This window comes from Neoarius graeffei, chromosome 11, assembly GCF_027579695.1.
Source record: "Neoarius graeffei isolate fNeoGra1 chromosome 11, fNeoGra1.pri, whole genome shotgun sequence".
Classification (NCBI taxonomy): domain Eukaryota; kingdom Metazoa; phylum Chordata; class Actinopteri; order Siluriformes; family Ariidae; genus Neoarius; species Neoarius graeffei.
The window spans coordinates 29,830,279-29,846,239 of NC_083579.1; the positions used below are offsets into that span (position 1 = coordinate 29,830,279).

The window sequence follows — 15,961 nt, forward strand, 5'->3', positions numbered from 1 at the left end:
ATTCGTACAGCCAACGCACGTAGTTGTAAGACCAACGTCCTTCAAACGTGCACTAATCGTACTGACCGTGCATTCCATGCAGGCTTCGTATGAAGGTTGCAAGAACTGCGCACAATCTGTACGTTGTATGTACCAACGACGTTGGATTTTTACTAAGAAAATGCCAAAACAGCACCATAATTAGTATTTAGCAGGTCAATACTCATCAGTTGTGTGTAGTTCAGTAGCAGTGCCCTGTGTCAATTTCCGTTTGTGGATGGCGTTGCTGTACAGGTCCAAAGTCTTGTCGTAGAAACAAGGGTTGGCATGGAAAAAATCTACCAACCTCTCCTCGTCTGCTACGCCGAAAGAGTATGACAAACTCCTGGCCTGCTGGCCACTGTCGTGGTCTTCATCCTCCTCCTCACTGCTCCTTGTCCTCTCTCTCTCTCTCCTCCCTCTCTGTCACCCTCTCTCTCCCCTCCATCTCCGACACCTTTTCTATCCTCCTCTTCCCTTTTGCCTTCGGCATATTGAAGCAATGCAATGAAATGAAATTGGATTTTCTCTCAAAGCCTACGTGTACAAATGGCCATAGGCACCCCTGCAGCTTTATATACCCGAGTTTTCGTGCCCAATGCACGGCCGACTTACTCGACACGCATGGATGACGTACGAAATATCTGAACGTGCGTTGGCCGCACTAATTACATATGTGGGGCGCACGACACACATACGGAGTCCGCAAGTGCGACGTACGAAAAAAATTGACATTTTGCCCAAACCTGACACCAGCAAATCGTACGAAAGACGCACGTCGGCCGTACGGAAGATACACGAGGCCGTAAGTTTGTCTTGCAACCTGAAAAAACGTAAGCGCCCGTAGAGTTTGTTTGACATGACAAAGAACCTCTGCGGCCAGTCTACGGCTCGAAAATCAGCACGTCACACGCGCACTCTCTGTGCGTTTTTTGCACGTAGACCGGCCGTAGGAGCACGTACGGCCGGTTGCGACCGAGGCTTTACCGAGGAACTACCCACTACCCCGAGAAGTTGATCTGTAGCATTCAATAATCAGTTTTGTCATCAGGATCGAGAATTGCGATTTACTCAGCTGTTACTTACTTCTCTAAGTGTGATTTGCTGTTAAATCTGTTGTCTTTTTTTTTTTCCCTTCCCTGTAGGAGCCGAGTGATAACGGCCCTCTCTTCTCCGAGCTGAAGTTTTACATGCGAGCTGCCAAACCTGAGCTCAGTACGCTCTCCTGACTCCTCACACACCCTCTCAGGCTTTATTATTTACTCTGATCAAGGATAAAGAGCTAGTCCTTTAATTAAAGTTAGTTCCAGGCTCACTATGCTGGTCTTATTTTTGGAGAAGCACAAAAACTGACTAGATGCCTTTGGTACTCCTTCTGGTCGCCTCGAGGTCACAGCAGTACAGTTTATTTAATAATAACCCAAATGTCACCTTCCCTTGACAATTAACTGTTATATTATTAAGCAATGCTCATGATTAATTCATGAGGATTTTGTGACGTTGGTAAATATTTGTTCCGCCAGCAGATTAGCTTACGGCTGCCACTCTGCCGCCCCTCTGGGATTCTCCCTTTATATTATTTTGAGTCGCAGGAAGTTTGTTTGTGCTTCATCATATGATTTTGCATGTCGGAGGACTTTAACTCCCAGAATGCTGATCTCATGAGAAGCTGCTGTTGTGATTTTATTTATTTATTTTTTTAAATTTTCTTTCTTCATATACATATATTTAAGAAAGACCGTTCCTGATTTCGTTTCAGTCGGCGCTTGGATAAAGTCCCGGAAACTGAAATACTTAGGGGTGCCAAAATATTGGGGCTCAGGACTTCATGAGAAAGGAGGAAAGAGGTGAGATAAGTGCAGTTGTTGTATGAAGGCCCATTCTGTCTCCTCATAATTCACTGTGTGGTGATGTGATATTTCAGGTACAGGTTCATGGTCATGGACCGATTCGGAACGGATCTACAGAAGAAGTTCGAGGAAGGCGGCAAGAAATTTCCACGGAAGTTGGTTCTCCAGCTTGGCCTTCGACTCGTGAGTTATGTTGAAAGAAACGTGAAAGAATTCCTCCATTTTGATCATATAACCTCTACCATCCAGGGAGGGTGAAGATTGCTTCATGCAGTGTAACCAGGGCTTTGAACCGGTTCAAGGAACGAAAACGAAAACCGGGAACTTTTTCTATTTCACATGGAACAGAAACGAAACCAGAAACTTTATTATTTTTTATGTTCCGGAACAGAAACGCTTATTAAAAATAATGGTAACCGGTTAATACCGGTTTTTATTTCGTTCCTCAAAGTTTCCGTAGCCTACAAATAAAAAAGCCATTCTTCTCCTGCGCAAGTTTCTATGACCCGCTGGGGTTCACTTCCTGTGTGACGTTCGCTGACTGAATGGAGAGAGCGGGAAGGTGGACTGCTATCACGTCTCCATTACTGAGTGTCTGAGTAAAGAAGAGCCTGAACGTTGTAACCTCCCTATTGGCTGTTTGTAAAAATGTATCAATTGTTGCCCTTCCCGCGGGCTCGAGAGCCGAGACCTGACGAGTGAGTTCGTTGGTAGCAGAACAAAATGTCTGGACACAAATCGGGTTTTCAGAAAAGGAAAGAAAATAAACGGAGGGTCGAAAATACAAAAAAGGAGGCAGAAAATGCAAAACGAGTTTTAAGGTAGGACAAATGGTTACTTTTCTGAGGCAGCCCGCCGTGGCTGCCTGCAGGCTGATTTATTATAGCCCATTTAGTTAAAATAGTTGATATAAAATGTTTATAGTTATGTGATGGTTGTCCTGATTTAGACTTTTTTGGGGGGGGTTGCGCGATGTTGCACCCGGGTCCAGATTAGGGCAGAACCGGCCCTGGCTACATTTCAGGTGTAGTTTGTTTTATGAATGTATGTACTTGCATAGATGTGTACTTGGTCTTCCAATATGGCGCCTAACAAAATCTCGCGGCGCGGTGACGTCATGCGGTAGCCCTCTATAGGGCCTGACTAGCCTTTGGTAACACACTAAACGAATTCTCTTTCATTTTTGGCACTTTTTCTGTTTGTGTAGATGGGAAGACATACTGAGAATCCAAATCGCCAACATTTGAAATAATAATTGTTTTGAATTATTTCTTGTCTTATTTAATGAAGGCTGTAATAGAATTAGCCTACATTTGGCTTAAGCTGGATGAGACAGAGACATAATTTTATAGCCATTTGTTAAACAGCTGACAGGGAACGTAATTAACCGTTCCGGGAACGAAATTTTTTTGTTCTAACCGGTTCGGGAACGTCTATTTAATGGTGGAACCCAAAACCGGAAACGTTAAAATTCCGTTTCTGTTCGGAACGAACCAATAGGAAAAAAATTCTGGTTCAAAGCCCTGAGTGTAACACACTCGGAAGAAAGTGCTATCTGCCCTCTTCTGCATACATGAGTTCACAGACGCATACCATTGGCTCGTGTTGCTGTGATTGACAGGTGAGACAGAGGATATCGTCCTTCTGTCTGAGAGAGCATTCCCTTGTTTTTCATCGAAATGTAGTGGAACACATTCTCATGTAATAGACCCCTTCGCATGTTTGTAAACAAACCGACCGTTGCCAGGATGCGCGTGCAGCCTGGACCCAGAATCAATGGCGCTGCCCATAGACCGGCATTATGAGCTGTCAGATTATGCCAAACAATTGTCATTACAAGATCGAGAATGCTACATAAATAAGTTAACTCTAACAAGTGGACATCGCCTACCGGATCCGCATTTAATTAAAGAGTGGACGGACGATGTTAGTAAGTTCCCTGGTATACAATGTCCAGATATATACTCGTACCTTAATGACAAGACTTCAGTGTACACCCACGAAAAACTTCGTGCCTACAAGTCTTTAGACGCATATGATTATGTGCGGGCATGTACAACTTGATTAACAATGGGACATTCATATTCATTTTGTTTTAATCAAATTATGCCAGTGATGTGATGGCAATGTGGCTTTAGTTACAACAGCAAATACCAAACACTAAACAGCAATTTGCAGGAGGTAATGGCATGAAAGGAATGATGGTGTAAAGAGTGCAGCTAAGAGAAATCAGAGCTGCGTAAAAAGCGAGAGGCAGAGAGCAGAAATGAAACTGAACGGGGCGGGAGCTAGGTTAGAGCAGTCAGCGTAAGTTGGCATTTAGAGTGCGGGCACACAATTTTACCTTTCCATCCTTGCTTTAAAGGAACACTCCACCGTACTTCCATAATTAGGATGCAGTGCTGCAGCACAGCAACCTATGGGCTCCCCTAGGGGAGCCCATAGGTTGCAGTGCAAAGCACTGCAACTATGCAACTATTGTTCTTCTACGTGTTTCTTCTTCTTCTTCTTCTTCCGTATTCTTCTTCTTCTTCCTCCTCCTACGCAAATTTTGATTTCGAATAACTCAATAACCATACATCGCACACAGACAAACAATATCAAAACGTGCGGCTCAATCGGACTCGCTATGCTATTACTTTTCTCTACAGAATACGATTTTTTCGTGACGTAGTCGCGAAAAAATCGTCCAAAAAAACCCCATTCATTTCTATGGAATTAATTGGAAAAAAAAGCACTTTTTCAACGTTTTTCAAACATCCGCTGCTCTGGCATGCTTTCACCTAGAGACATGATTCAAACTCTAAAACGTAGGAAAACTTCTCCTCTGTGGATCTGGCATTCAACTTTTCTGCTAGGTTCTACACTTTCGGATCAGTCCCGGCTCAAACGCCATGTGGGTTCCGGGAGAAAATCTGGCTTTTGAATGGGTGTCTATTGCGTTACACACCAGTGAAGCTCGTTACCTTAGAGTGGAGACAGCTTGAAAAAAAAGCTCAAACTTTCTCGCTTAAACTGTGTTTTCAGCCACAAATTTCAGTCTACAGACATGATTTTCTCAAAAGTAGTAGTAAAACTTGTCCTGATTCACACAATGTGTCTACCTAAACGATAGGATTTACAGTTTTTGAATGACAAGCGTCAAACTGAGGACAGGGCAGCTGACAGGCCTCATTGACACCCATTATAAACGTGAGAGAAAAGTCACTCATTTTTAACTCGCTCTAGTGTCCTCATTTTTAACACTACAGACAAAAAATTACATCAGTCTATTCAGGAGACCCTTCTAGCGCTCACTGTGAAAGAATTTAGAATTTAGAAAGAATTTATTTTTTTTTGTGAAAAAAAAAAAACAGCCTCGGTCGGCATGACACTTCACCTTAGCCGCCCATTTTATTAGGAACACTTCTGTTCGTACATACAAACTACAAACACTCTTCTTAGAGTTTAGAGTTTATTTTATTTTTAAAAGGGACAGTGCACAAATTAAACATTATACTTGTGGTAAGGACAGATGTCTGTCCCAGGTTATAGCAGTACATGCTAATTTCCGCCTGTAGTCACTTTGTTTATACTCTTGAATAGCTCTTTTTCATGACGGCTGCTGTCTCAAGCACACACATAATCATTGCATTGAAACATCATTGCAGGTCACACATTCACGGCCAGCAAACATGCGTGACCGAATTGCTTCGCGCACTGCATCCTCTCACAATTTCCCCCGGGGAATTGTCCGGTCTAGTGAAATATGCTCTTATCTGAATTGAGACGAGCTGCTCCGTACCTGTCCGAGCTTTGCGCGACCTCCCAGTCAGTCAGACACTCTGTCACTCCTGTTAGCAATGTAGCTAGGCTCAGCATGGCCAATGGTATTTTTTTGGGACTGTAGTTAGATGTGACCAAACTCTTCCGCGTTTTTCCTGTTTACATAGGTTTATATGACCAGTGATATGAAACAAGTTCAGTTACACAAATTGAAACGTAGCGATTTTCTATGCTATGGAAAGTCCGCACTATAATGACAGGCGTACTAACACCTTCTGCGCGCTTCGACAGCGCATTGATACGGAGCTCAGATATGAATGCGCTGCCGAAGCGCGCAGAAGGTGTTAGTACGCCTGTCATTATAGTGCGGACTTTCCATAGCATAGAAAATCGCTACGTTTCAATTTGTGTAACTGACACAACACAACAGGAGTGACAGCGCGTCTGACTGACTGGGAGGTCGCGCAAAGCTCGGACAGGTACGGAGCAGCTCGTCTCAATTCAGATAAGAGCATATTTCATTATGGAAATACGGTGGAATGTTGTAAAGTGGGTTAATGCATATAAAATGTTAACAAAACTGACGGAAAGATTGGTATTGCAATTGATTAGTTGTAATTGGTAATTCCTACATACAGTATGTATCAATACAGACCAGCTGGGAGGTCCCAGAGGGCCTCGGTCAGTATTTTCAAGACCTCGGTCACGGTATTTCACCATACGGACCGACCTTAAGCTGGTAAATAATATATTTACATGGGTGCAAGTTTTCCGGCATGTGCCGGAAGCTCCTGTTTTTTCGGTTCTGAAAGTCATTTTTCCAAATCGTGTAAATCCGTTGAGATTTTCGGGGGGGGTGGCCCTCTCACTGTCTCACTCTCAGCGTATTACAGTCTCTGCACAAGACAAATCTTTTCATCTCGTCTTCGCCACAAACCTCATTCAATTTATACGCCGTTCACTGACGAGCGGTCCTGACTAGCCCATTGTTTCACGGTGTTATACATGTGTGATCTGTTTCACGCACGTAGCACGTTGTTCGACCAAATCAACACAGCTATTCCCATGAGTCGCCGTTTCTTTTGGTGCAAGTTAGAACGGTGCTTTTGATTGGCTCACTGTTAACTGCCGTCCAATGAAACTTCAGCTTTTATAATAAGCCTTATTTCGCTTCCCTCCCTTGCGACAGATCCACGTGCTTTGCTTCTGGTTGCTGATCAAAATATGTCAAAATGAAGTTTTTATCGGAAGGCTCCAGTACAAAAGAATTAGAAAAGACATCTAGAAATAAATGGAGATGGGAATGGTTAAGCGAGCGTGACAAAAACGGTGACAAATGGGGAATATGGCTGAGAAAACCGGACGTCCCGGGAGTTGCGTATTGTGACTACTGTTCAAAGACTATCAAATACGGCTCCAGCGGGAAGAAGGGACTTGAGTCACGCCGATGAGACCAATCACTTTTCTGATTTTTGTGCCATGTAGTAATAAGTGAATTCAAAACATTTATTGGTGATTTAAATTGTCATCTGATATTGTGTGATGTGCAAATGCAATGTGCTTTCTTCTAGAATTGAAATTATTCATCACAAGTATCTGCTTTTATAAACGTTTTTTTTTTTTTTTTTACATTTGATTACCTTTCAGTTATTAAATAAAAGTAAGGTAGGTCTTGAAATAAGTCTGTTAGCTTTTTATCATCTTTTCTAAAAAGATTATAAAATATATATATTTTTGTATATGGAAAAAGCTGAATCTTATTTGCTAAAATCCAGGAGTTTCTGAGGACATCAAGACATGTGGCCCCTTATTTTAACTCAAGCTGTGTATATATTGTCAAAAAGGTATCACAGCAAAAGCATATTAAAAATGGTTGTTTCAACATTTAAATTAGTAGTTGCTAGATGTTTTGAAATATCAAGCCTTGTACTTGAAATATTATTTCAGATGAATTGATCAAATGTATTAAACATTTGATATGAATATGCAAATCATATAACTATTAATATTATAAATGTTTGCATGAAATTGCATGAGAGACAACCATTTTAACTTGTAATTAAAAAATTTTTTTCGAGCCCTAAGGGGGGCTCACCCCCCTTTGTAAACCCCCCCCCCCGGCATGGCTGCGCCATGCACATCTGACTTTGTCAGACTTTTTTCAGGTTTTTGAAAATTTTATACTTGCACCCATGTATTTATTTATTTTTTTCTTTACCAAATTCTAACAGAAAACGAGATCGCCCGAAAGGGAAAACTGAGCCGAGGCGAGCTGCCATTTTGAATCCTCATTCACTGCTGTAATGCAAATTACTTCCTCCTCGGTACACAAGTGCACTTCCATGGCAGGAAAAAAAAAAACTACATTTTGCCGCCTATGTAGTGCCCTATTTATACAAATAGGAGTCATTCAGGATTCAGCCATGTTTTTGCTCGGCGTTGGCAACAATTACAGGTTTTTAGCTTTCTCCTGAAATGTTTTATTTCTTCTTCCTAAGGGTAGTAAAACTCGCTTTCGCTATGAACACTGTCGTTATCACTATCCATCATGTAAAGTTAATGCTATTATGCTGAGAAATGCTGGCAAAAATTTATAAGATTTTTGATAAAAATCTTATAAATAAATCTGTAAAAAAGATAAATGTTGACAAATTGCTACTATTTGTTGTTGTGAATGAGCGAGTCGCCAGAGGTCCGTAACTGGGGTCTGTACCATAGGATACAGACCCGCTCGCCAGCCAATCAGAGCGCAGGATTTGATGGAAACTGGACCGCAAAAAAATATATATATTTTCTTAATTTTTTTTGCATATAAAAATATAATGGTATCTAAAAATAAGTCTGCTTACCAGAGCCAGTTAGTAGCTAGTCACAGAGATCTACAAAAATAAATGTTGAATTAATTTATTACTGTCAATAAAATAATTTCTATTTTAAAAAATACTTAAACTATTTTCATTTAAATATGTAGTATAAATGTATTTGATTTCAAACCACTTATCACGAGTAACCTCTCTTCACTTTCATCTCTTCTGCTGTCTTCTCTCCAGCTTGACATCCTCGAGTACATCCACGACCACGAATATGTCCACGCTGATATTAAAGCCTCCAACCTCCTACTCTCCCATAAAAACCCCAATCAGGTCGGTTCTGCTTTCTGCTTGTGTTGTCACACTTCTGTATAGTAAGTCTAACTGTTTAGTAGACATATTAGCTTTAGCCACTGGAACGAAGGATTTCTTCTGGCATGTGATGTTTTGTCCTCATTTCTTTCCAGCTTAACCGTCTGAGGGTATTTTCTGGCACTCCAATGATTTTGGCATGCTCTGATTTTCACTTTCAACAAATCTAAGCAGTATTTTCAAAGATGTATGATTTAAAAAAAAAAATTTTAAGTACAATCATGACATACATACTACCATGGATATTATTGTAGCTGAACTTGTGCTGAATACAAAAAATAACAGATAAATGAAGATGTTGTAAAAAGTAGTTTTAGAATTGTGTTGGAACGTGTGGAAAAAACATGACCTTACTCATTGTGACGAACAGTTTTGGTCACTTGAGGTGATTCTGTTCAGTCTTAGGAATGGATCAAGCACAAAAACTTAAATCTGCTCCATTGATTTGGACAATTAATTGTCCATCAAAAATGTATGTCCTATTGTTCTGGGATAAAGGGTTGACAGTGGGAGGGGTATTCAATGAGAAGGGTAAAAATTTCCACTCCATTCAATGAGAAGAGTGAAAACCCCTCCCATTGCCAACTCTTAATCCCATCAGGTCAAGTCCCAGTGGGTAAGGTCATGTATTTTCCACACATTCCAACACAGTTCTAAAACTGCTTTTTACAACACCTTCATTTATCTGGTATTTGACTTTATTTTGGTATTTGACTCTATTCAGTGTGTCTTGAAATTAACTCCTTGTACTATTTTACTCAGTTCAGAGCCACAACCAACTCTGTTCCTCTGTTACACAATTACTCTAATTTTGCTCCAACTCCAAATTTTACACTCTAAACTCAAAATGGAGCAAAATTAACTATTTTTGAGAAATACTTTTAACTCTCTGGAAAAATAGCTCAGTAATTTTTCCTGTGCGCGCACTACAGCGCACGCATATCAACCGATCTGCTCATAATAAATAGGAGAAATATTTACACTTACTCGAGCTGATCTTCGGCTGGATCGAGTCGGAGTAAAATAAATAAAGAAATAAATAAAAAAAGGCACCGCTCATCATCAGTGTCGCAGTTCTCAAGATTGAATTGAATCGCTGTCCTGAATCATGAATTGAATTGCTGTCTTGAATCATCCCGTCTCGTCTTCTTCCACTTTATCCGGGACCGGGTCGCGGAGGCAGCAGTCTAAGCATGGAAGCCCAAACTTCCCTCTCCCCAGACACCTCGGTCAGCTCCTTGGGAAGGTGGTGTTCCCAGGCCAGCCGAGAGACATAGTCCCTCCAGCGTGTCCTGGGTCTTCCCCGGGGCCTCCTCCCGGGGGGACATGCCTGGAACACCTCCCCAGGGAGGAGTCCAGGAGGCATCCGATAAAGATGCCCGAGCCACCTCAGCTGGTTCCTCTCGATGTGGAGGAGCAGCGGCTCTACTCCGAGCTCCTCCCGAGTGACTGTGCTTCTCACCCTATCTCTGAGGGAGCGCCCAGCCACCCTGCGAAGGAAACTCATTTCGGCCGCTTGTATCTGCGATCTTGTTCTTTCGGTCATTACCCAAAGCTCATGACCATAGGTGAGAGTCGGAACATAGATCGACCGGTAAATTGAGAGCTTCGCCTTTTGGCTCAGCTCCTTCTTCACCACGACGGACCGGTAAAGCGACCGCATCACTGCGGAGGCTGCACCGATCCGCCTGTCGATCTCACGCTCCATCCTTCCCTCACTCGTGAACAAGATCCCGAGATACTTAAACTCTTCCACTTGAGGCAGGACTTCTCCACCAACCTGGAGAGGGCAAGCCACCCTTTTCCGGTCGAGAACCATGGCCTCGGACTTGGAGGTGCTGATTCTCATCCCAGCCGCTTCACACTCGACTGCAAACCGCCCCAGTGCATGCTGGAGGTCCTGGTTTGAAGAAGCCAACAGGACAATATCATACGCAAAAAGCAGAGATGAAATCCTGTGGTTCCCAAACAGGATTCCTTCCGGCCCCTGGCTGCGCCTAGAAATTCTTGAATCATCCGCAGTGCAAAAAAAAAAAATCTATGTGCCATCTCCCAACAAGTTTTACCTCCAAATAACCTAAACTATGTCTGACAGATTTTATTGTGTGTACAAAGGGTGTTCCCACTGCAAAAGAGTGAAAGCGATTATCATGCCATTACCATGTGAACAGTCTTTTATGAATATCTAAGTGGGAGCTCCGACTCCGGTGTGACTGAGTAAGGTGACAAGTTTTATGTTTCATCTAATTTAGGTCATTTAAAAACTGTATTATTTGGCAGTGGGCACATAGGAAAGTGTCAAGTATAAAGTTTGTCAATATGTTTATCATGCTTGTGTGATGATAAACTCACGAAGATATTTATCTAAATACATGACCTACTCATTCAAAACCCGTGGAGCTTCACCGGCAAAGCTCTTGACCCCAAAGGGTTAAATAGAAATTGTCTCGCACAAATTTTAGAGGTGAGCGGAGATCTGGTGCGGGTTTTTTTTTTCCCCCCCTAGTCAACACTGAAAATTCAGTATAAAGACCTTTCAGACAGCTTTAGTGTGATCATGAGTTGTATGTATGAATTTCCCCCGCACTTCGTGTAGATTCGTGACATGTAAACCCAGTTAAATCCATTCATGTTCCAGGTTGCATGATGCTGCCACCACCACCATGCTTCAATGCTTCTGCACAGTGGTGGAAGTATTAATTATGCAGCCTGGAGCATAAAAGGATGAAACATTATGGGTTCATTTGTGTTGATTCATGATTTACAGTGTGTCTTATTATTTAACAATTATTCGCTGACGGCGAAGTGACTATTGGTGATAGATAGATAGATAGATAGATAGATAGATAGATAGATAGATAGATAGATAGATAGATAGATAGATAGATAGAGCTTTATTGATCACTTTGGGAGGGTTCCCTCAGGGAAAGTAAAATTCCAGCAGCAGCATTACAGGTTAAACAGAGAATAGAAAATAGAGAAAACTTCTAGATAAATTAAGTATTAACATATACACTACCGTTCAAAAGTTTGGGGTCACTTTGAAATGCCCTTATTTTTGAAAGAAAAGCACTGTTCTTTTCAATGAAGATCACTTTAAACTAATCAGAAATACACTCTATACATTGCTAATGTGGTAAATGACTATTCTAGCTGCAAATGTCTGGTTTTCGGTGCAATATCTCCATAGGTGTATAGAGGCCCATTTCCAGCAACTCTCACTCCAGTGTTCTAATGGTACAATGTGTTTGCTCATTGCCTCAGAAGGCTAATGGATGATTAGAAAACCCTTGTACAATCATGTTAGCACAGCTGAAAACAGTTGAGCTCTTTAGAGAAGCTATAAAACTGACCTTCCTTTGAGCAGATTGAGTTTCTGGAGCATCACATTTGTGGGGTCGATTAAATGCTCAAAATGGCCAGAAAAATGTCTTGACTATATTTTCTATTCATTTTACAACTTATGGTGTTAAATAAAAGTGTGACTTTTCATAGAAAACACAAAATTGTCTGGGTGACCCCAAACTTTTGAATGGTAGAGTACAAATATCTATCTATATAATATATATATATATATATATATATATATATATATATATATATATATATATATATATATATATATATAAAAGTCCAGCAGGAGAGGTATTGCACTTTATATTGCACATTGTCCAGTATTGCTTTTTGTCAGGCTAGGCTACTGCTCCTTCCCGTCCTCTGATGAAGTCAGAAGTCAAGGTTATTATTCACAGATATTCACTGAGCCTGAGGCGGATAACTGTTTTAATATAAAAACACAGGTGATTTTATTTAAAAAAAAAATCATATTTAAAAAATAATTTATTTCAAACTTTAAAAGCAGCATGCAAATGTAATAACGGTGCGGCGCAGACTTGTCACTTATCTACACCGAATCACATAAAATACTTTATTTTGAAATCGATAAAATCAACCACAATTCAACCTTACCTTTGAATAGTTTTAGACCAAACTTGGTAGCATCTTCAGTGCTTTTAGGAACAGCATTTTCTTTCATAATTTGTAATTCTTCCTCGCTTACGGTGATGAAGTGATCGGCCGCCGTTTTGCCAAGGCGCTCGAGGTTCTCCATCGAGAAATGGTCCAGATCTCTCGACCAATCAGCATGTGTGGTTTTCTATAATCACCTACAGTGATGCTTGAAAGTTATACAGTACAGTGATGCTTGAACCTTTAGAATTTTCTACATTTCTGCATAAATATGTCCTAAAACATCATCAGATTTTCACACAAGTCCTAAAAGTAGATAAAGAGAACCCAGTTAAACAAATGAGACAAAAATATTATACTTGGTCATTTATTTATTGAGGAAAATGATCCAATATTACATATCTGTGAGTGACAAAAGTATGTGAACCTCTAGGATTAGCAGTTAATTTGAGGGTGAAATTAGTCAGGTGTTTTCAATCAATGGGATGACAATCAGGTGTGAGCGGGCACCCTGTTTTATTTAAAGAACAGGGATCTATCAAAGTCTGATCTTCACAACACATGTTTGTGGAAGTGTATCATGGCACGAACAAAGGAGATTTCTGACCTCAGAAAAAGCGTTGTTGATGCTCATCAGGCTGGCAAAGGTTACAAAACCATCTCTAAAGAGTTTGGACTCCACCAATTCACAGTCAGACAGATTGTGTACAAATGGAGGAAATTCAAGACCATTGTTACCCTCCCCAGGAGTGGTCGACCAACAAAGATCACTCCAAGAGCAAGGCGTGTAATAGTCGGTGAGTTCACAAAGGACCCCAGGGTAACTTCTAAGCAACTGAAGGCCTCTCTCACATTGGCTAATGTTAATGTTCATGAGTCCACCATCAGGAGAACACTGAACAACAATGGTGTGCATGGCAGGATTGCAAGAGGAAAGCCACTGCTCTCCAAAAAGAACATTGTTGCTCGCCTGCAGTTTGCTAAAGCTCATGTGGCAAGCAAGAAGGCTATTGGAAAAATGTTTTGTGGACGGATGAGACCAAAATAGAATTTTTGGTTTAAATGAGAAGCATTATGTTTGGAGAAAGGAAAACACTGCATTCCAACATAAGAACCTTATCCCATCTGTGAAACATGGTGGTGGTAGTATCATGGTTTGGGCCTGTTTTGCTGCATCTGGGCCAGGACAGCTTGCCATCATTGATGGAACAATGAATTCTGAATTATACCAGCGAATTCTAAAGGAAAATGTCAGGACATCTGTCCATGAACTGAATCTCAAGAGAAGGTGGGTCATGCAGCACGACAACAACCCTGAGCACACAAGTCGTTCTACCAAAGAATGGTTAAAGAAGAATAAAGTTAATGTTTTGGAATGGCCAAGTCAAAGTCCTGACCTTAATCCAATCGCAATGTTGTGGAAGGACCTGAAGCGAGCAGTTCATGTGAGGAAACCCACCAACATCCCAGAGTTGAAGCTGTTCTGTACGGAGGAACGGGCTAAAATTCCTCCAAGCCGGTGTGCAGGACTGATCAACAGTTACCGGAAACGTTTAGCTGCAGTTATTGCTGCACAAGGGGGTCACACCAGATACTGAAAGCAAAGGTTCACATACTTTTGCCACTCACAGATATGTAATATTGGATCATTTTCCTCAATAAATAAATGACCAAGTATAATATTTTTATCTCCTTTGTTTAACTGGGTTCTCTTTATCTACTTTTAGGACTTGTGTGAAAATCTGATGATGTTTTAGGTCATATTTATGCAGAAATATAGAAAATTCTAAAGGGTTCACAAACTTTCAAGCACCACTGTATGTATTTATACTCAATTTTTTTTCAGCAAAATGTTTTACAAAACATCCTCGACATGCTTGCCATTTCTTTGTATAAACACAGTTCTCTTTTCCACTCATGATGAACTCGTGTTAATACATTTGGTGTTACGCATGTAACTTCACTTCAAATGCATTCTTTTAAATGAATTTTGTGCTGTAGCCATGAGAGTGATTTCAATACGCTCTTCTTTTGTCAAAGGTGTTCTTAAAAGCTGTCTGAAAACTAAATTAACCATGAAAATTTTGGGAGACTTTTTGCTAAATTATTACTTTCCCCTGTGCATGTTTGTTTGCATGCTTTGTCCTCCCCCCAAACACAACGGGCTATTTTGTGTTGATTCGTGACAATATTCCAATTACGTCCATTTAACATCGAAGTTTTAACGCTACAAAGGAAGAAAGGTTCAGAGGCCAGGGTAGGGTGTATGTAATTATGTACAAGATGTATTTTTCTATCCCAGCGTTTTCTGTCGACACAAACCGTTAAATTTCTGAAGCATTATTCTTATTAAAAAAAAAAGAGAGAATGTGTGCTACACTTTCTCTTTTTATGCCATCCCCTAATGAGTCATAATTTCAGCTTTTCATGCTTAGCGTGTAAACAGTCGAAATTAAATGACTGCTGAGATGAGGCTGAAGCAAATAAAGGAAGAGGGAAGGAGGAGGCACGACCAAACATTTAATTTTGAGATTAATAATGTATCAGCGGTGTATTATTAAACCGCCATTTTAAAACTAGGATTTAGAAAGTGGCCTCTTGAGATTAGTGGCTCAGCACTGCTGATTTTTCAGTTGGGTCCCCCCCCATTATTAATTTATCATTCTGATATTCTGTGCATGTATTTAACTCTTCTGGCAGGTTTACTTGGTGGATTACGGACTGGCCTACAGATACTCGCCGGAAGGTGTGTCGAAGGAATACAGAGAGGACCCGAAGAGATGCCATGATGGGACCATTGAGTTCACCAGCATTGATGCACATCATGGAGTTTGTGTGTATATCCTTATAAAGTCTTTAATTAGTCATGGTGCAGAAATTATACACACATTAACGAGCCCACAGAGCAAGGGGAAGCTTTTACGAAGCTGTTCTGTTACTAGGAAACCGAATCAACTAGTTTTGTCATGGTCAGTTTTGGTTAGGTCATGGCCCCCCTTTTTGTTTTAAATGCAGCTCCCTCCAGAAGAGGTGACCTTGAAATCCTGGGCTACTGCATGACCCAGTGGCTGTGCAGCCGCCTGCCGTGGGAGGATAAACTCCAGGACCCGGTTTACGTCAGAGACTCAAAAATACGGTAGGTTTACCAGGGCTTTTTCTAGAAAATTTTAGTATGAG

The 15,961-nt window shown here is 41.0% G+C and overlaps 1 protein-coding gene across 1 annotated transcript in view; it reads left to right on the forward strand.

Annotated features, from left to right (window-relative positions):
* The window catches only part of vrk1 (VRK serine/threonine kinase 1), a 69,406-nt gene that overhangs the window by 21,002 nt on the left and 32,443 nt on the right, over window positions 1-15,961 (forward strand). The window contains exons 4-9 of the mRNA XM_060933703.1: window positions 1,164-1,233; window positions 1,778-1,865; window positions 1,943-2,051; window positions 8,684-8,776; window positions 15,485-15,617; window positions 15,800-15,920. Coding sequence (XP_060789686.1) covers window positions 1,164-1,233; window positions 1,778-1,865; window positions 1,943-2,051; window positions 8,684-8,776; window positions 15,485-15,617; window positions 15,800-15,920 — 614 coding nt within the window. The remainder of the gene's footprint in view (window positions 1-1,163; window positions 1,234-1,777; window positions 1,866-1,942; window positions 2,052-8,683; window positions 8,777-15,484; window positions 15,618-15,799; window positions 15,921-15,961) is intronic.